Genomic DNA, 22,492 nt, shown 5'->3' with positions numbered 1-22,492 from the left:
ACAGATGTAGTGGGGGTGGAATTCATTATTCCAATACCATCAGCCCCTACATACTCTATTTCACTATTTCAGGCCATAAATTGGTCTAGTTGCCATTGGGGTATCTCCTACCTCTTCTCAGGTATATTTCTAAACCCATTGCTATGTATCAGCCTGTTTGGGACTGGCGTGGGGTCCCGTGTGTGTGCCTGGACACCCTAACCTCATCCTTGGCTTATTGTACCCACAATATGCAATTACTAGTTCTCCTCAGTATGCGTTTTAGTCCATGTCTAATCTAAAAGTAAGAAACATTCAGACAGTTTGGGCTGCACTTAGTCAGTTCCATCCCACATACCCTTGCAATTTTTCCTGCTTTGTTTTACTCTATGTTTAAGCAATTAAAAAATAATTGGTGAAGTGGAGGTCACATGTTGACATGCACAGTTCATTTTGATGTATGTATCCAAAGCAAGTGTACATGTTTCACATGTTCTAAAGAGCCATTCATTTGAAAGACTGGAGCTGATAGAAAAGATAAAAAGTCTCATTGATTGAAGATCACTGACACATGGGCCAAACCACCACTACAGCAAATAAACCTATGGGACAGGGCTAGGAGAAAGGAAAACTTTGTTCACTTCCCTTCACCGAGTTCATCCCACAGATTGTTCCATCTCATCATCATCAGGTCCCCACTACTCTATCCTATCTTACACAGCAGAGCCTGTAATTGTGTGTGTTCACTCAACAAAACTGAAGGTGATAGAGCTCTCTTGTATTCTATCAACAGTACAGGAGTAAAATGCATACAAGTTCTGCACCCTAAGCAAGTTACTCCAATCCTTCCATTCAGAGGGAAGAATATAGAGTTTTCCCAAATATGGTCAAAGCATATATTTTTGCTGGACTTAACAATAAAAGGTATGTAATAATTTCTGGTTGTGAGCTGAACAAGGTTCTTCTGCCTGCTTTCTAATATAGGATGATGTGACTCTAAGGCATAGGTACCCAAGAATAGCAGACCCAAGGGGAAGCGTATAGGTTAATGTAATACCTTTTTTCATTGTATGATTATCTTTAGATCAGAGAAAAAGAGAACGAGACAAGTGCTGCTGATAAGAATTTCTTTTTTATGTTATTCCAATAAAAAATACATTCATACAGAAATATAACAATCTTGCAAAAAACAATTTCAAATAAAATCTTGTAAAACAAAACATTTTTACAAAAATCTTACAAAGAGATTCTTTAGATAACAGGGTGCTTCAAAAACAAAAAAAGAAATTTCACTAATAGAAACGTTTTTTGTCTTAAATTTCAAGCAATATTTTTTTTATTTTTATTTATTCAGCTTGATTGAGGCTCAGTTATCACCTGAACAGAATGTACTTGCTTATTTGGAAAAACTACAGGCATTTGACATATGGCACAAAGCCCCACCCCATCCAAACAAGTCTGATGGTATTTCACAATTGAGACAAGCCAGTGCAAGTGTTGTTTTTTGTTTGTTTTTTTAAACTTTTATATACCTTCTTGTTTATCAGAATTATTATGGCTAAGCATAGAGCACTGCAAACAAGGATTTTTTTTTTTAAAAAACAGAAGAGTAAATCCATTTTCTGGGATTTTTGTTGTTTTGTTTTTGCCAAAAAGAAAAAAAAAAGTGCATTTTCAGGCATTTTAATACAAAAATGAAATGAGAATTTAGGCCTGTGTGTTTCTTAGAACCAGATAATTTGCATATACTTTTCTTTTTTAAACCACTTATCTACACACTCATTTACTGGAAGTTCTGCCAAAATAGTAGCATAGTAAGCAAGACGCCCCCCCACACCCCTCCCAAAATTACATGGTTAACTGCATCAGTGTGATGGTGAGCTTGTTTTTAAAAAAAGGTTTACTACTTTGGGACAAACTATTTCTAATCTGGGAGAAAAGAGCCTTATGTCTTCATTTTAGCAGAACTATTTAAAAATTAAAATTCAACCCCTGCAGTAACTAGCTCCCTTTCAGATCCTCCAATAAACTGGAAGGCCAAAAATCTGAGTTTATGTCATCTGAACCCAGCTAGCATTCTTTTAGTGTGCGAATATTCAGTCCGTGCCATTTTAATGGCCACAGATATGCTATTCCAGATAAGCCAATAACTACATAAGCCAGTCAGCAGTCTGAGGAGGACTCAATGCCAACAAAGCCTTTCGTAAACTGTTATGCTAAAGGTAAAGCCTCTAAAAACGCTAGATTTTAATAGCTGTATCTTTCATTTCTTTGCCTCCTTTACAGCCCGGGGGGCGGGGGGGAATCTTCACAGGCTGTTGTATTTTCTAGCTACACGTTCCAATTTTTTTCCTTTAAAAATATTTATATATTATCTATATATACACACATACACAGACTGTACACACAAATATACACACACAAGAATTTTTCTGCCCACTTTAAAAAAGTATTATAGTTTCTTTCTGTATTACTAACAGATAGCTAGATATATAGATGTGAAACTTGTGCCTTTTAAGCAAATACATCTTTTAATACTTCTGTATCTTTAATATGCATGAAACTGTTACATATTAAGTACAGCTGGGGTGTGTATATACACAATCGTTGTGCAAGGTCAATATAAAAAAAGTCTCAAGGTGGCAGAACTGGTCAGGTATTCAATTGCTGTATGCATTATACTGTAACACAGTCAAATTGTCTAAGTTAAACAAATACTGTACTGACATGAAGGACTTTTCTCTATATTTGTCTTTGTGAAGGAGGACCCTGGAAGTAGCCTTTTCCCGTCCCCTCCCACCCCCCCTCATTATACATTTGATACAGTACAATGCCAGGTGAAAAAGGAGCCTTAATAAAGCATGCATCACCCATACCCCTGTATAAGACCCCCTGCAAGAGAAGGTCACTTGCATAAGGCACCATTATTAAGGTCAACAGTGCATTAAACAGCTAGAAAACCAGAAATTAGTCCTCAAGGCATAAATAAGAGAAAAATTAGCTGCATGAGAAAAATCAGTTTCTAACCTATAGTGGTTTTATCCACCCAACCAAAAAAATTATTCAGGTTCCATACATTATGTAACATTAGACCAATTGTATTTTAGCTGCTCTTAACTGGAATCAAAACTGCAGTCCTGATTAAAGAATGGAAAAGCATATAGTTCCCCAGAACCATGCAATAACCTCTGTATTATAATGAAAAGTTATAGTTGTGTTATATTTGTAAATACACAGCTTATACAATGGATTACAAATGAGCTCTGTAGCAAGTAAAACAAGCTACTTGACACATTGCACGTTTAATAGCTGCATCAGACACCTAAAGCTCCTCTCATACAGGAAGGGGGGGCTCCCCCATCTCCACTCTGGCGTCCTGACTTTTTTTTTGTGTGTGTGTCTTTTCCTTCTCCTTTCCATTTTTCCCCTCTAAAAGGTGCAGACACCCCTCCCCCCACCCCTTGGCAATGATTGGTGGTCGTCCCCTCTTGCAGGATATCCCTCACATACAAACCATTCAGACTACTTTTTTTCTCTTACAGTTATAAAACAACCACAAGAAAAAAAGGGGCCTCGGCATACAGTCATCAATAGATCCTCAGTAACAAACAGTCACCCAATCATTAACATTCTCAGTGCACATGCTCACGGCAAAGGCTTAGGAGCCACTCAGAAGGTTAGGTACCAGTGTATGAGTCCAGGAAACCCCAAACATCACGCACCACGGTTGCCATGCCGTTTCTTACGTGACTTATTAGCCCTCAAAAGACCTTCAAGAAAGAGAGGTCCTGGAGGCAACTGGGTAGGGTGCAAAATGGCATGCTTTGGCTGGAACACGCATCCCTCCTTTCAAGGCTGTTCAGCCTTGAAGCCGCTTAGCCCACAGGATTCACCTCTTGACCCATTCAGAGGTGTCGCTTCATGTGAAGGGCCAGGTGGTCAGACCTGGAAAAACACCTGCAAAGGAAGGAAAGTTGGGTTTCACATTATTCCATTTTCATTAATGTGCATTACTCAAGCTACATTCCAGGTCATTAATGCAACAGGATGTTTTTCATTGTGAAAATGTAATAGTCCCTCAAAAGAGAACAGAATTAGTTTTCACTGAAGCATTTTGTTCATAAGTTTCTTTATGAATGAATCTTCTATAACAAAAAATATCACCTAGACCTGCTTTTCACCAAGCATTATAAATAACTTTGTTTAAAAAAAGCGCAATTTAATTCACATACCTGTCACAGTGACTACATTTAAAAGGCTTGGCACCAGTGTGCTTTCTGAAGTGTCTGGTTAACTCATCACTTCTTGCAAAACGCCACTCACACCCTTCCCATGAACATCTGTAAGGCTTTTCTCCTATAAATAAAGCATATTAGGAGATTAACCATGACTTCACTCAAACAATGAATATTGTCTCATTAATTTTATATATAAAAACAAGGATACCCATTTTCAATCAGAACAGTTCAGTGTTTTTGAGAATGTAGGTGACAGAAGCTTGAAGAATCATTAAGATTCTTACTTAGCTGTAACATCACCATGTTTAAAACAAAAGGCACCCTAATTGAAAGATGTTAATAAATACCTATTGAATAGGAACCAAAGAAAGCTAGTTAAGGGCCAGAAACTATCACCCTTGTTCATCTAGAGTAGTACCTTACTCCACGAGTAGTCCCCTTAACTTCATGTCAAGATGAGCCAGGATGGCAGAATCTGGCCCAGAAATGTTTTGATTCACTGATATAATTAGCAAAAAGAAAATGAGTACTTGTGGCACCTTAGAGACTACCCAATTTATTTGAGCATAAGCTTTCTTGAGCTACAGCTCACTTCATCGGATGCATTCATTGCATTGCCACTAAATGCATCCGATGAAGTGAGCTGTAGCTCACGAAAGCTTATGTTCAAATAAATTGGTTAGTCTCTAAGGTGCCACAAGTACTCTTTTTCTTTTTGCGAATACAGACTAACACAGCTGCTACTCTGAAACCTGATATAATTAGATTACTGTACTGCTTCAAAGTCCACTGTCCCACAGATTATCTGCACAAAATGGAACCTTTTCATGCTGACCCAGATATACTAGATGAAGAGAAAGGAAAAAAAAAAAAATCACAATTACCAGTTTGAACGCTGCTGATTTCAGTTAACATTTGAGGGAAATACTACCAGCAGTTCATAGAAATAGTCCCAGTCACGAAACAACCACGGCAACAGTTCTGCCACAATTATGTAGCTATCAGTTATTTACAGTCTGTTCAGAAGCAAGAACTTCAGTGGAAATTGTTCTTTCCTTTTTTTTTTTTTTTTGAAAGTGCCTTGTTTCATTTCACTTCCACACCAGAATGTGAGCATATGAGTCAGCTAAATGACTTCCACAAATGGAAAAAAATTAGGAATGCTGAGCTGGAGGATCAGAGTAATGTCCTTCCTTTTGCATTCCTCCCTTCTCTCTCACCTCATGAAAAACATTTGCCATTTCTGGAGAATAACCCTTGACTGGCACACTAAGGACGCAGAACATTGCTCCTTTCCTTAAGCAGTGACTGGTGAGCCAACCAGTTGTTCTACATCTCTAACTCCAGACATCAAGGGCTGTAGAATATTAATGCTTAAAAAACCAACAACAAAAACTGTGCCAGCTACTACCACCATAAAAAAAAAAAAAAATGCAGGCCCTGGAATGCCTATCCACTTTACTCTCTTTCATGACAATCTCATATATTGATTTTTTAAAATCTATGTTTCAGAGTAATAAAATGCTATAGTGTTGTTTTTTTAAAAAAGTGAAACCATGAAATAAGTGATACATATTGCTAAATCCAATCTGGTTTTATGTCAGAAGGACTGGTACATTGTGTGGTCTTCTAAGATTTTTGCTTAAACTACGGCACATAAAAGTATTTTTTAATATTATGCAACCAGTGCACAGTTGCAGTTATACTTAACAGCCACAGGCCTTGCCTGTATTAACTTAATAGACCTTGGTGAAGAAGAGTCCAGTAACACTTCTTCCTATGAAAGTATCTACCCCCACTTCCAGTTATATTATGTGAAATCCCTACTTTTGTGAGAAAGTCTCAAATTTACTTTTGTTTTTAAAATTGTCAGCAAAGTAGATCTGTTGTCTAATTTACTTAAGGAGTTTTTCCAAAGATTAAATAATTCTGCAACTTTTTCAGCACTATCTAATTAGCAAATGGAAACCATTCATCTGTGACAGAAGACCAGTCTACATCCGATGAAGTGAGCTGAAGCTCACGAAAGCTTATGCTCAAATAAATTGGTTAGTCTCTAAGGTGCCACAAGTACTCCTTTTCTTTTTGCAGACTACACCCAAGTATCTTTGTACTCAAGAGGCTTCAACTCAGCTTATGAAAAGAATGAGGAAGTGAGGTCTTTCATTCTGGTAAACCTCTGGTATAACTGAATCATCTTCCCAACCTTGGGCTTTCACCCAGTGATTATGTAATGTTATGACAACACTGCCATCGGGGTATTCCCTACAGTAGTCTCCAACTCCTAACAGATACAAGGTTACTAACCTGTATGAGTGCGCTGATGTGCTTTCAGATGTGAACTTTTGGTGTAAACTTTCCTGCAACCATTGAAGTGACACCTGTGGACACGCCTCCGGCCGTCCGGTGAAGCGTCGCCATTGACTGGGGTACCCTTTTCTGCAGTCTTTCCAATGGTACCGGTACGAATTTTACCTGGTGAATGCAATTCACCGGGCACACAATTCCATAGCTGAGAGGAAGTTTCCTTGCTCAACTCAGGAGAAGAAGGGGGAGTAGAAGTGACAGATGAACTTAAGTTTCCTGAATTGGCTAAAACATCACTTATAGGATCAGAGGTAAACTTAGTAGTAGGTGAAAGTTCCTCAGAGCTGTCTGAAGACTCACTGCTTACATCAGAATTCAAACTGTTGGTCTCTAAGTTCTGGCTACTAGGACTGTCCTCTTTTGAAATACATGTACTCTTCAGTTCAGATTCCTCCTTTTTCTCACGTGCCAGAATAATTTTGGTCCAGAGATCCTCTTGGCTATCAAATTTAATTTCAGATGCAGATACGTAGCAGGGTTCACTTTGAAGATATCGTTCCAGCTCTAAACAGGTCTACAAAAAAAGAAAAAGAAAAAGAAAAAGATTTTACAAAATGGTTTTAAAAAAGGAGAGTTGAGCTTTAAATTTCAAACAGTATGCAACAAAGTGGGGTATTTGAAATTGATAGGTGCCTTACAAATTAGAGGAGATTCCAGCCATAACCAGGTGATTGTTGCAGTAAAAGTAACTGAAGTTTTCAAGAACTGGGCAAGAGTGCAAACACTAAGGAAAAGGTGTAAGTCACTCAACATTTTCCAAATAGTGTTCTAATGAGTCAGTAAAATCCGATGAAGTGAGCTGTAGCTCACGAAAGCTTATGCTCAAATAAATTGGTTAGTCTCTAAGGTGCCACAAGTAATCCCCATCACAAAATTCATATTTTAAGAAGGCTAGTATTGAAATCAATATAAAATGTAGCACATTTTAATCAGGCTTCTTTACACTTTCTAATGGGCTTTTATTCATTTTTTCAAGTCATTTTGTATCACTCTCACACAAACACAAGGCTAGAGTGACCAAACTTACCTCTCTAATATCCTGGGACCAAGCACAGCTACAACGCTGCATATAACTGTATGCTCTGACATGCAGTTAAAAACCTAAGTGCTGTGTCACAAAACAAAGCCACATTCTAGTATGGCTGCAAGTAGCAGACAATCCGTATTCAGGGGACATCAATGGAACTGCAGATAACCACCCATTTCCTGTGTGTGAGAACTCGACCTACTAGACTTTCAAAGAATGTCAATTCCAAGTGCACACCACGTAACTTTAGCTGCTTCCTATTAGTGGTCCGAATAACATAAGGAACTTCAATAACAGAAGGAGGGGGAAAAGTTCCAGAATAGTAATGTGCTATTGTAAAGGAGAAAGGGAAATTACTCTAAAGTCCTGCTGGGAGTCCCACAATGAACAAGAACTTTATCTACTGGCCAAGAGTGCAACTGTATGAGTCATCTCTATTTCTTTCACATAATGCCAAAAGAGACTTCCTTTTAAAATTCTGACCATCAGCCAAGAAAGTACTCTGTTCAAATATACATGCAATGGGACATGTAATTAGCCCACCAAAAAAAAAAAAGGGGGGGGGGGAGAGAATCTTCCAAGTGATTTAAACTGCAGCCATCAGCATTCTCTCTTTACAATTTCAAACTTTCTAACTATCCCGAGGGGAAGAAAGTGGTAGGAAATTTTGTGCCCAAGGTTTTTTGTTTTCCACTATAAGTTAGTTATTTGTGTGGAAGTACTACATAGTGGATTTACCCTTACTGACAGTTCCTGCTTACTAAGTTTCTGTTCAAAACTGCACTTTTTTAATCAAGATTATCCCTCCCAAAACAATCTTGCAAGCACAGACAATCCAAAATGCTACATTTTTACCCCTCCAACTCTCCACCTAAGGACGTTCTGTTATGGTATGGAGGTCCCTCACCAACATCACTCAGCTGAACTGGGTTGCATGTCATGATCAAGCCGATAGCGTGGTCAAAAATGGAAGGAAAGAGAAAGAAAAAGCCACACACAATCAATATTTATGTCTTTGCCTATCACTAGACAACAGTTTTGCAGCGCACATTTTAAAAAAGCATTAAGACACAGCATAACAAAGTATTGATCCTCCAAGGAAACACGAAAGAGCATTTATTAAATTCTTGTTAAACTAATATTTTTCTGGCTAATTTAAATTTCTCATTACGTAGATTAGTAATGGGGACCAAAATGAAGCTCTCTATGAATTTAAATGCCTCTGAAGGCTACTGGGAACCAGTTCTGGCTCTTTGCCAAAATCCCAAATGCTTGAAGGAAACTACTGAGATCAATTTCAATCACGTACTATTGAAGCTGCCTCTTTGGGGGGAGTGGGGGTGGCGGACAGGAATTGCATACAATTAGTAGGCATGTGACGGTTGTAACACTCTGGATTTCAACCTTCCTGAAGCGTTTCTTGTCTTTCATACAAACAAGCAGTATTTGATCTGGTAATTTTATTTGTTAAAAGCAAACATCACCGCAGGGAGCATAGTAAACAACCCCCTCCCCTCCAATAAAAAGCAAGACAATGCAAAAAATGTCAAAGGCAATCTCATTTCAGGCAATCCAATTACTGGGACGGGGGGACATGTCCATTAAAGGCAAGAAGCCCCAGTTCTTCTTCCTCCCAAACTAAGACTCGAGGCAATTAGCAAAACAGGATCGCTGTCATATGACTGACAACTCACTGGTTGTGCAAAAATTAAAATAATTTTTTTTTTTTTGCTAATCAACAACCAGGGCACAGGTAAACAGGGATTGAGAGCTTCGCGAATCCTTTACATTAGCAACGTCTTCAAAAACTAGTTGTCCCGTCCCCCCTACCAAAACAAAACAAAACCTCCAAAACACACCATACACCATGGGGCGAAAAACAACTCTTGGCAAATAAGGGGGAGGGGAGTTCAGATGACAAGATCCAGCTGTAGAGTTTGGACCTGATACAGGCATAAAACTTTCGTGAGGGACTGCACTGGATCACGCGAAAGCAAAGCTCAGAAGTTTGGATTTCACTCTGGTCGTTGCTGTTTTTGATGAGCCAAAACGACAACAACAACAACAAAAAAAAAAAACAACCAACCCAGAAAACGCATTCAAACACATCGGCCTCTCTTTTCTCAACTGACAGTTCCTTTCATAATGGGGAATGCATTAAAAAAGAGAAACTCAGTTGTACTGAGAAATACATTTATTTTAAAAACCCTCAAAATTAAAAAAAAATAATTATCAAAACACCTGCTTCAAAACTTTTGTTAATATCTCTATTACATTCTCCCCAAATGCCCGGATGACACTTTGGCATTTTGATCTACTCATCCTTTAATGTGGCTTAACAAACAAACAAACAACAACAACACCATCCTCGTTTACCTGTTGCCAATATTCCTCCAGAGATGGTAAAGCTGAGAAGTAACCAGTGTCGTGCACAATCTGGAGTTCCTGGAATATGCTGCACATTGGGAGAACATCCATGTCTAAATTGCAACAACAAAGTCAATTCTGGTTACAAAAACACAGATGCCTCCTCTATGGGTAGAGGAGATGTGTGTGTGTGTGTGTGTGGGGGGGGGGTGTCTCAATATACAGTCTGCTTCCAAACCCCCCCTTTACTCCAGAGAAGAAAAAAAATGCAAAAACAAATATTAATTCCTTTTAGAGCTTGGGAACGAAAAAAAAAAGCGAAGTTTCATGCAAAATGTAATTGCACAGCAATTAACAAAGTCTCCAAATCCTGCCGCTGCTCTCCTCTCCAGTGGTTCGCAGAGGACACTCGCTCAGGAGCCTGCACAATATTTGCAAACACTGAGCTGACTGCAAATGTAACCCCCTGCAAAACTTCCCTGTTCTAAGCTCTCCTTGGCCACAGTCACAGCTACAGCCTCCGCCTCCTCGCTCCTGTTTCCCCCTCCCTCTCCCTTCCTCCCTCCCCCCCCTCGTGATCCTATTACGCCGGCTCGGAGCACTGCCCAATCTCTTCCAACAACTCGTTACACGGCGTTACAATGATGTCAGATCAGCCCAATCGCCTTGCAGGAGGCATCTCGGCCCCTCCTGGCGTGACCAAGCCTCTCCGTGACGGCTCATGCTATTGGCGCGATTCGAAATTCGCTCAGTCCTGATTGGTGGGCTAAGCGGCAGGCTATTTTTAGCAGGGTATATAAAGCAGAAGGTGCGGGGCTGGGGAGAGAACACGAAGCTGGAGTGTTTTGCTGGGGCTGCTCGGGTGGGGGCGGGGAGGAAAGGCTCGTGCCGCGGACGGGTGCTAGGGGCGCTGCTGAGCCGCGCAGGGAGAGCCGCCTGTGGGGAGCTGCCGCCAGCGATGGCCGCCTGCGTGTGGACCGAGCCCTGAGTGTCAGGGACGCTCCGCCGCTAGCGTGCATGGGGGCGGGGGGGGAAGAGCGCAGCCCCCACCACGTGTGAGACCCCGCGCTGCGGGGGGGGGGTCCCCAGGCTGTATGGACGCTGCAAAACAGCCCCTGGGCAGCGGTGCGGCTGCTCCGCCTGTCCCAGCCTGGGGGCTGGCTCTCTAGCGCCCCCCGCGGGCGGCCGTGCCTGGCGGGGTGCAGCCCCCTGGGCAGCAGCATCCAGCCCCTGGCGTTACGGTTCCGCCAGCGGAGCCCTGGTTGGGTTATTTTCCCTTCACAGGGGGGCTTCCTAGCTATCACCTGAGGGGTTCTTAGCTGCCCGCTGTGCCTATTGCAAGCCCTGGTGCGGCTTCTCCCCCCCCCCCTTTGCCTGGCCTAGTGTGGGGAGGGCTTGCAGCCCCTAAAGCCGCTGCTGTGGGGTGGCCTTGTGGGGTGGGTAGTCCCAGGTGTTGGTCCTTGATGATTAAAGGCTTAAATGGGTTGGGGCAGATCACCTGAAAGACCTAGTGCTGCACCACGGGCTAGGAAATGCTAAGGCAGGGCCCTAAAACCATGAGGTTTTAAAATAAACGTTAGGCTCCTTTTATTTGCCTCCGGTTTCTGAGCCTTTAGGCTGCACCTGGGTCATGTATTCAAGCTTTTCTCTTGAAGACTTGACCCATTACAAAGAAAAAGTGAAATGAAACATGAGAGCCTCAGGAAATCACTTGACACCAGGAGCTGGGGCTTGAAGAAATGTCTCAGCTGTCATCAGCACTGGCAGTTGCTCTGGAAGATTCCCCTCCCAACCCTGGTGCCATGCTCCTGTAATTGCATTGGTGCTCCTTTGGTCAGGGTCGCCACCCTTCCAGGATTGTCCTGGAGTTTCCAGGAATTAAAGACTAAGCTAATTACAGAGTATGTTGTGCAATGAAACCTCCAGGAATGCGTTCAACCAAAATTTGCGACCCTACCTTCAGAATATAACTGCCGGAGCTGCTGGCAGGCCTTTCTGCAGAAAGGGCCCGTTGTCCATGGAACATGCTTCCATCTTGCTCTGCCTCAGCCTGGATATGTTAGCTTTCTGCACAGGGTGCTAAATCCATCTCTTTTCTGTAATATTTGGGAGCGGGGATGATAGTTATTGGCATGGGACAACTTTGTTTTTAGGCCCAGATTTTATTATGATTGGGGGTGCAGTGGCAGTTATTTTAAATGACTTGATGTGTGTTTTTAAAAATGTGGATGTTAAACTTTAAAAGGATGTCCAAAGCTTGTGATGAGCACTTCCAGTGTCTTTTTTCCTAAAATTAAATGGCTTATTTTCACTGATGTTCCTATCATGATAGATTGGAGATTATATCATTTTTGTCAAAACAAATATTTCCCCACCAACTTTGCATGAACTGGTGGCCAGGCTAGTTACCTGTACATGTGCACTTAAGTTTCTGAGGTTTCTTTCTCCTTCTTCTGGTGATCAAGTGATCTTCAGGTACAAAAGAGCCACAATTCAAAAAACCTCCCAGCAATTAGGCCCTTTATAAACCAGCAGTCTGGTGATCCCAGAAAAATAAAAATTGCCAAATGGTGATCTTGAAATAATCAGAATGTTTTTTTTTTCTTGAGGAAAACAAAGAATATTTAGAGTAAACTAAGGTATTATTATGTGTTCAGGGAAATTAAGTGAATACAAAAGAATCCTATCATCATCTAAGTGAAGGCTGCTGTGTTTGTGGACCGTTAAGCTCTGATTCTCCTGTGTGCTTCAGATGAATACATAGCCAGTGTGCCATATTGGATCAGACCTGGACCAGATCATGTAGTCCTGTCTCTGTGATGGGTACTAGATATGGCCAGGTGCTTCAGAAGAAAGAGCAAGAAACCTTGCATTAAATGGATGTTGGATAATCTGCCCCTTAAATAAGATTAGTTTAATGCCTGAAGCATGAGGTTTAGTATCTCTTCCAAAATTTATTAGCATTAGCTATTATAACTAGATATTCTTGTTTTCCATTTGAATGTCCAATCTCTCTTTGCACCGTGATAAATTTCTGGTCGCTGAATGTCACAGAGACCTGTGCCCCCATGAAACCTCATTGAACTCAATGGAATTTGGTGTAGAGGACTGCTCATGGCAGAATTGGAGCTTTATTTTATTTAGCTGTTTTTATACAAACTGAGCCCCACAGCTAGGGGGAGCAGTGGTAAATTGATAGGTGCTTTAAAAAAAGTGGGCAAAAAAATCTATTATTAAAAATATTTATAGCTGACAAGTAAAGGTTTTATGTGCTTGCACTTCATCTGCAAACCTGCAGTTGGTGCAAGCTGTATTATGTTCACTGCCATGAAGTGAAAAAAAAAAAAAAGGCACAGCACAGACATAACTGTGTTGCTGTAAAAATTGTCTTAAATTACACTTTAATAAAATGTTGGCTTTTATTGTGCCATTATAAAAATTAGATGCCTGCAAAAAATTGGCATGTTTGTCATTAAATATTTTGGTTTCAGGTTGCAACTTTATTAACAGAGTTTAATCATAAATAGCAGAGGGAGACACAGCGTAAACACAATGGATAGAAAGAGTGGGTGAAATCATGGCTCCATTGATAACAGTAGGAGTCAGAATTTTACTTAGTACATTTTTAAATGAGAATTGTAGTGAGCTAGTGAGTCAGTGAGGTGGAGCAATATACTAAGACTGTTCCAAATACCAGAAGCTGTAGAGGAGAAGGTTCTTGTTCCAACAGTGGCTAGATTTGGTGGAGTAAGAGAATGGAAGCAAGTGTTGGGATAGCAGGGACGGGAGCTGAGAGGCAAGGTCTATGATAATCGGTGAGGAAGTCCAGGGAAGAGACTAAAAATGATGGTAGTTTTGAAATCATGCCATATTCTTGACATGAATGCAGAGCTAATGGAGGTGTTTGAGGGTGGAACGATGGAAGAATCTTAAGTAACTTAATTTTATTACTACTTGGTGCAAAACACTTTCTTCATGCTTACAACTGCCGTGAAAAAGGCTCAGATATGAGTTTTGTTTTTTAAATCACAAGGACATAATAAAAATGTAGAGTCCAAAACGTGAACCTATCTTGAAAAACAAACTTGAAAGAAAAAAAACATTCTCACTGAAAAAATTGATCAGGACCGCATCATTGTTTTTAGCTGGGGCAAAGATCTAACAGCGAGCTCAACATTCCTAAGTATATCCTTGAACTCACAGACTTAGGCAAGTGCATAACTTTCCAGGCTGTGACTACTGCAGTATGGAAAGTCCATGTTTGAGTATTTGCATATAGTTCTGGACAGGAGTGTTCTTGTGGTGCAAAAGTGCATATCACAGTGCTCCACTACTGTGTGCTCCATTCCTAAGAGTAATCAAGAATATTAAAAGATATAGAATTATTTCAAATTTCAGTTCCTTGCTCAAAATGACATACAATAGCTGTGAAGTAGGTATGTCTGTGGATAAAGTTTTGAATCAGAACAAAATCCATAGGTCTGCCAGCACTGACAGTTCACCTGAGAGGGACTTTTAAGCACGTGCAGAAAAACGCTCTGTGCGTTTGATTCCGTTTCTGTCCCATGACTTAATATGCCTTCACCTTTATTTTAAAATTAAATTTTGTTGGTGGTATTGCTCCATCAAACACATCAGATATAGGAATGATAAAGTTTTGTACCTGGAAAACTTTTCTTCGTTGGGAGTGTGCATTATTTTTCTGCGATCTTGTACTGCAGTTGCAAATCAGTTTCTCCAGGTGGTTGTGCATGACACAGGAAGAGCACCCGGTTCTGTCCTCGGTATGTTCATACGTTTGTAGAGAACATATTTACTCGCTTTGTACACTATGTAATGCTAGGGGTGATGATACTTAATACTTAATTTCTGCCGATTTCTTCTAACCTCTTTGTATCCAGTTGTATGTTAATACATTGTAGTTTGATCAGGATAAATGTATGGATATTTCACTGGGAATACGTAAAAATTGGTTGCAAAGCTATGACTTACTTGTATGACCTACTGCAGGGGTGGTAATTCCCTAAACTGACAACCAGCATGCAATGTGATTCTACCACAGATAGCATGAATGCTATATTAGAATACATAAATAGTGTCCACATATCTATTCAGGGGACACCATCATAGGGCCTAATCACATCAGCCACACTAGCAGAGTTGTTCACCTGCCCATCGACCAATGTGATATATGCCTTCACGTGCCAGCAATGCCCCTCTGCCATGTACATTGGCCACACTGGACAGTCTCTACGTAAAAGAATAAATGGACACAAATCAGACGTCAAGAATGATAACATTCAAAAACCAGGCGGAGAACACTTCAATCTCTTTGATCACTCAATTACAGACCTAAAAGTGGCAATTCTTCAACAAAAAGCTTCAAAAACAGACTCCAACGAGAGACTGCTGAATTGGAATTAATTTGCAAACTGGATACAATTAACTTAGGCTTGAATAGAGACTGGGAGCGGATGGGTCATTACACAAAGTAAAACTATTTCCCCATGCTTCCCCACCCCCCGCTCTCCTGCTGGTAATAGCTCACCTTACCTGATCACTCTCCTTACAGTGTGTATGGTAACACCCATTGTTTCATGTTCTCTGTGTATATAAATCTCCCCACTGTATTTTCCACTAAATACATTCGATGAAGTGAGCTGTAGCTCATGAAAGCTTATGCTCAAATAAATTTGTTAGTCTCTAAGGTGCCACAAGTCCTCCTTTTCTTTTTACAAATAGAAGTGTTACATGTAGCCCAGAGATGGAGTTATTCTTGCTATGTCACATCCGGGAGCTCACATTTAGAGAATTGCTTGCCATTTTAGGCCTTAGACAAATGCCAAAGACAGTGTTTAATTGCAGAGATTGCAAATAATAGTAACAAAAAGAGAATAAGGAAAATGTTTGGTGAATCCGACCTGACTTTGGGAAGCATACAGAAAAGATGACTAAGTATGTGACATGACAAGCTATAAATACCTCTAAGGATTAACCAAGGGGAAAGAAAGTATTTTCCTTAGCTATTATAAGTAGAACAGGAAGTAGTAACCTAAAACTAAGGAAAAATAGACTTTTTTTAAAAAAGTATGGTCCAAATTCATAGATTTTTAAGGCCAGATGGCACCATTAGATCTTTTAGTCTGACTATGTATAACATGAGCCGGAGAATTTCACGCTGTTACCCTGTATTGAGCCCAAAAATGTGATTTTGCAAATTCTGCTCTCATTTCCACCTTTAATTAGAAAGATTCTTATTTTGCAGCATTTGGATATGCACAAGTAACCAAAGAGAAGGCAACACTTTTGGGAGCCAGTCCAGGTGGCCTTGAGACGAACTAGCTTCCCCATTATATCACTAAAACTGAAAATACTTAGGGACAGAGGGCCTGATCCTCTGCAAAGTTCAATGGGACAACTTATGCATAAAGCTATGCTAGTGAGTTTGAACCCCAAACCCAAGTTAGGAACTATGATCCTGTTCATGTACATTAAATTTTGAAACACATTTAAATCCATTTGGACAATATAGTCTTGTAGGTGTTAGACTCCTTATTGGATTAAAAAAAGAAATAAATACTCATCAGTCTGAAAAATTGAGATCTGTCAACATAGAGTTTCCATGGCCCACTTCTCAGATCTTAGTGTATGCAGATAAGGGTCAGCATTATTGGGCAGCACAAGGAGCAATCTGCAACTCGTATTAACTAGCTTATCTTCTGCCAAACTCATGTGACAGAACTGAGCACCCAATCTAACCTTGTCTGGTAGAAATGAGAAACCTGTAACGATAGGTATGTCTTCATGGCACAGCCGACTTAGGGGACTGGCACCCGATTAGCCTAGCTAGCAGTGTCAGATTCGCCAGTGGGTCCATAGAGCCTGTACCCAGTGGCAGAAGCTGGGAGCCCCGGCTGCCAGGCGGGTGGAATGGGGGAAGCCCCCATGCCCCAACCCCGCTCCGCAACAGCAGCACTGGGGCAGAGGAAACCCCCCCTTCACCAGCGGCCCCTGACTCCGTCCCCAGCAGAAGCTGCGGGTCGGCAGGGGAAGCCCTCGTACCAGACTCTGCTCTCCAGCAGAAGCGCTGGGCAAGGAGGGAGAAGTCCCATCACCACAACCCTGGTTCCCTGCAAAAGCCCCAGCATCCAGCCCACTGCAACTGGAGGAGCTCTCAGTGCCCGCTGTGGCCCCAGGGCCATGGTGCAGGGACAGAGCTGTCTCTGGTCTTGGGACTGCAGGCGCAGGCGGGGGGGGGGGGTGAGAGGAGAAAGGAACAAAAGAGGTTGTGGGGCTGCAGTGGGGGGGATCCTGGGTAGAACAGGGGTGGGCCTCAGGGAAGGGGCAGAAAGGAGTGGGGCTGTGGCCCAGGACCCCTGGAAACCTTAATCCACCTCTGCTAGTCAGGATGCAAGTATTCCCATAACAAAGTCATACCCACATTATTGTGTCTTCTTCACTGTTGCCTGTGTATGTCTAGGGGCCTATCCCAAGGTTCTTGGTGCTGAGATTCTCTAGGATTCTTTCTCTGTCAGCTGTGTGAGAATCTGTCAGTCCTTTGGAGGGAATTGTTGGAAGGTCATGAGAGGACTACACCACTCGAGTGAGTTTTGCATACATCCTTCCTGCAAAGTGGATGCGTTCCAGCCAGAGTGAAAGCAGCACCTGAGCTCTAGCCGAGTAATCTAGCCGGAGTTTAAAGCATTCAAACATGGTTGGGGTAATCCATTATTTTTTGTCAGGGTCCAAATATCTTGGTCAAGGTCCAGACTCCAGAGAAAATAATAAAAAAAAAAACAATAATGATAATAGTACATAAATAAAAAGATTTTGTGGTCCATTCAAAAGCATCCGGCAGTCTGGATTTGGCCTGTGGTCTGCCTATTGACTACCCATGAGGTTTGTCTGTGTGAATGGTAGGAGGATTTGGGCTGAAGGCTGGGTAAGAGGTAGGGTTAACTGTGCAGTGAAAAGGTACCCAAAATAACTTTTTCTTTTCAGTTTGGGTGGTTTTCTATGAATAGCCAGAACAGAGGGAAAAAATTCCTGAATTTTACTTTGAAAATGATGTATAAAGGAAAAGGGAAAAAAGGGATGTGCTTTTTTAGTACATTATGATGGATAAAGATGACCTGAACAGTCAAGTTATTTTATTTACTTTGTTTTTTTCTGCATTTTTTATTTGAAATCTCAGGAATGTCAAATGTCACATCTGACTTCTTTTTCTGTAAGTCTCTTTTGGATGACTGAGCCCTGGTCTACACTAGGACTTTAGGTCGAATTTAGCAGCGTTAAATCGATGTAAACCTGCACACGTCCACACAATGAAGCCCTTTTTTTTTGACTTAAAGGGCTCTTACAATCGATTTCCTTACTGCACCCCTGACAAGTGGATTAGCGCTTAAATCGGCTTTGCCGGGTCGAATTTGGGATTACTGTGGACACAATTCAATGGTATTGGCCTCCAGGAGCTATCCCAGAGTGCTCCATTGTGACCGCTCTGGACAGCACTCTCAACTCAGATGCACTGGCCAGGTAGACAGGAAAAGAACCGCAAACTTTTGAATCTCATTTCCGGAGACTGAGGGAACTGTGGGATAGCTACCCACAGTGCAACACTCCGGAAGCTGACGCTTGCCTTGGTACTGTGGAAGCACTCCGCCGAGTTAATGCACTTAATGCACTTAGAGCATTTTCTGTGGGGACACACACACTCGAATATATAAAAATGATTTCTAAAAAAACGACTTCTATAAATGCGACCTAATTTTCGTAGTGTAAACATACCCTGAGAAAAGTGGTTTAGGAGCTTAATTGAAGGATTTAGGGTGTTGATTACTTAACAATGAGAGAATTTTACCTCTGCATTGAATGAAATAGATGTTAACAAAAACAAACCTGTTGTGTCTTTTTCCCTTTACACAACAAGATTAATATAAAGAAATCACATGGGTGTGGTTAGGTATCAAGTAACCCTAAATAAATACCAATAGCCCTAAATAAATATAAACATGTAAAGCCTAACTACATATACACGGCTACTCTGGTAGATTTCTGGCAGCTTCTAAAACACAGAACAGTGAGCTTCAGTAGTTGGCTCACAAACTATTTTAAAGATTTAAGCAATATGAATAAAAATAATATCTTCTTTAAATTTATCAGCTTCTGCTTTCTTGGTATCTGTGATGTCATAGTCCTACTAGTTCTCCAGTTGTCCCTAGATTCTTCCAGTGTCGAGAAGACCTACATTTCTAATGTGAAAATAGTTTTCAGTGGCAATGGGTCAGGGGAGACTTTTAGATTTTTGGATACCGCAATGACTTTTAAAAAGAAAAGAAAAGAAAGCAAACTTTCTTTGCAGGTCCCCATTAGAGGAGACATTAGCCTCAAGGTAAGCGAACATTCCCTAAAGAAATATAGAATGGATACAGCTGGAACCTTCCTGATGCCAAGACACTCATACTTCAATAATAGAGTCCTCTCAGACTGCTTTCAAGAGCGTTTGGAACCACTGCAAAATGAGGTTTAAAAAGTTTGGCCTGACAGACAGAGGGAACTAGGAGACCCTGGGTTGCACTGGCTCCTCACACATACGGAGTATTTATTGAACTTTAGTGCAGCTGCTTTTTCCCTTATGCCTTCGCAAGCTACAGATCCATTATTAATGCCCCTAGTTAATACACCACTAAACTGGGAATGGAAATACAGGAAAATTCTGCAAACAGTGAGTGGGGGAGCCAGAAGTCAGATTGATTGTTTTGCTAAACAATGTGAGATCGGAAGGCTACTGAGAGCTGAGGACACCTGGACTGTCTCACTAGTTGCTTGAGCCTGTCCAAGGGAGGCTCTGTGAAAGCCCATCAAGTCAGACCATAGCCTTGCTCACCAAAGGAAGAATGTAAAGAAATATTTCATGCCAGTGACGCCAATTACACAATGGAATTATTTGCTTGGGGTGATTGTGAAATTGCTGTCACTGGAAAGTAGTCAAGGCAAGACTAGACAGGGAAGCAATGAAGACTGTGTGGACATCTCTGACTAGAGTCACATATTTATACACGGGATGAACTACATAGCCCAAGAGATATTTTGCAACTCTAATATCCATGACTATGACCCCTCAAGATGAGGATTGTAATTTTTTTCATGCGTAAATTCCTTGTGACGCAATACACCTTTTCATAACAGGTTGAAAACCTGCTGCTGCAGCAATAGAGATCCTCCATATTCACAAGGTATGAGTTGGCCTTCCTTGTCCACACAACTTTGGTTGCGGCTTTTTTGCATCACAGCACAGCACAAAGCATTCTGGCTGTGTCTCTCCTCATTATGCAAAGTGTATGGCAGCTCTGTTTTTTCCCATCTCAACAAAAGCTGCAAACTTAAATAGAAATTCTAATATAGATGTAAAATTAAACACGTCCTTTTAGTAACATTCCCTTCTTTTGGCTATAAGGAACAAACACAGTTGATGTTAAAGAACAGATGCTTCTGATCTCATTTGCACTGGTGTAAATGCAGAGCAACTCCGTTGGCTTCAAAAGCTCAAGAGGGAAAAAAGACATAGGGAGTGACTTGGTGGAATTATTCTGGACTTACAGGTAAAATGCCCACTGCATGGTTACTGTGAGTAAAGTATTATTATTTGTGTTATGGTAGCACCTAGATTCCACAATTGAGATTAAGGTCCCAATTAATGTTGTGATATAACATGGCCAGAAGGCAGCAGGAGAGTGAAATAGGAGAGATGTGTAAGTCCCAGGTGGAGGAGAAGCCTTATTCCCTGTAGAGGGAAGAAAGGTTTCTATAGATTAATTAAAAGCACCTGAAGCCAATTAGAGCACTTGAAGCCAGTCACCTGATAAAAAACCCCTGCTTCAATCAGCCAGGGGAAGGAGTTGAAATACAGGAGAGTTTAGAGAAGTGCTGTGGCTGGCTAGAAGACCAAGACCCTAGGTAAAGAGACACCCAGCTTGTGCAGAGAGAGAGGTCAGGAAGCCCCACAAGCTGAAGAGCAGGAGAGGGAAGTAGCCCAGGGGAAAGAAGCAACTAGTTCAAGTGGTTTACCACTATCCATAGGGCTCCTGGGCTGGGACCTGGAGTAGAGGGTGGGCCTGGGTCCCTCCCTCTCCACTACCCTTCTCTGGGTTACTAGTGGGACAGTAGATACCCTAGTTCAGGGGCAGGAAACTGCATCCTGAAACCCTTCCCCCCCACACACCCCCCCCAGAAGAGGAAGTGTGGGACCCATCATAATTGTACTGGCAATTTGCCACAATGTATTAAATTATTGCTATTATGATGCACTTCCAATCTTCATAAATACATGAGAAAGATGGGTGCTTCCCTACATATATATATATATATAGTATCTGGTGGTATTATTTATTTCTATTACAGTAGCACTTAGAGTCCTCAACTGACCTTGAGGTCCCATTGTGCTAAGCACTGTACTGACACGAATTAAGAGACCGTTCTTTCCCCAAAGAGCTTACATTCTGCAGAAGGGGGTGGGAGTGGGGAGTTTATTATCTTCATTATATAGATGGGGAATTGAGGCAAAGAGATATTAAGTGACTGGCTCAAAGTCACACAGGAAATCTATGACTCTGAGTGCCTTAATCATAAAACCATCTTGACCTGCTTTTGAATGCAACCAGACTACTAACCCTCTTCATTTGAATCTACAGCCTTATGGAGCCTTTATTTATTTTATTTTTCATTTCTTAGCTGGCAATTTCGTGAGCCTTCTTAAAGTTGTGTCCTTTTCCCTGTAGATAATTTCTCAGAAGGGTATGGGTTCCTTAGAGCAGTGCTTCTTAAACTATCTGATGTGGGGGACCGGCAGTTTTTTTTCCAATGGGCGTGCAGACTGGCAGCCGATGGCTCGGTCCGTGGACCACCACTTTGAGTAGCCCTGCCTTAGAGGAGCCTCAGAAAGTGTTGCCTACCTTCTTTTGTGTTAGATGCTATATGATCTTCACCTGCTGCTGTAAATTGGCTGTGAGTGTACAGTAACTTCACATGTCAGTTTTGCCTACCCACTTTCAGCTGTCACCAGCCTCCACTGGGTATATGCTTCCCGCCCTCCCCTTCATCGTTAGAAGAAACAATTTCTAAATGGTTTTTGCCAGTTGGAAATTCACTGCATTTTAAGTGAGTGTTTGTTGAGAGTAAACACTGGAGGAAATACACCAGGCAAGTGATTATTTTCAAGAGGCAAACAATTAATTTAATATTCATATATAAAAACCTAAATCTATCCTTTTCTCTCTGGGCTTATGAAAATGATTCATGTGGAGATATGTTTTAATGTCACTTGGTCTTAATTTAGAAATCATGGATTGAGAAGCATGATGGAAATAGAAAATTAGATTCTTTGAAGCATAAATGCATTTCATTGTTGCTTTAAATTCAGCCAAAAAAAAAAAATTAACCAGCTGATGTTTTTCTAGTATCATCTGATTTAATACATAGTGGCTAAATCACACTTCTGTTCTGAAAGATTGCTGGT

The 22,492-nt window shown here is 41.2% G+C and overlaps 1 protein-coding gene across 1 annotated transcript; it reads right to left on the bottom strand.

Annotated features, from left to right (window-relative positions):
• Positions 1 to 2,785: 2,785 nt before the first annotated feature.
• On the bottom strand, positions 2,786 to 10,484 carry KLF6 (KLF transcription factor 6). Its single transcript, XM_084618818.1, has 4 exons — positions 9,988 to 10,484; positions 6,525 to 7,098; positions 4,212 to 4,335; positions 2,786 to 3,936 (listed from the first exon to the last, which is right to left on the bottom strand). Exons 1-4 carry the CDS (start codon positions 10,087 to 10,089, stop codon positions 3,885 to 3,887), a joined length of 852 nt encoding a protein of 283 aa, XP_084474944.1. The 5' UTR covers positions 10,090 to 10,484; the 3' UTR covers positions 2,786 to 3,884.
• Between the last annotated feature and the right edge of the window lie 12,008 nt (positions 10,485 to 22,492).

The sequence above is a fragment of the Lepidochelys olivacea genome, assembly GCF_965140295.1.
Source record: "Lepidochelys olivacea isolate rLepOli2 genome assembly, chromosome: 2".
NCBI lineage: Eukaryota > Metazoa > Chordata > Testudines > Cheloniidae > Lepidochelys > Lepidochelys olivacea.
The sequence above is the reverse complement of the archived record's forward strand: the minus strand, read 5'-3'. Positions and strand labels throughout refer to the sequence as shown.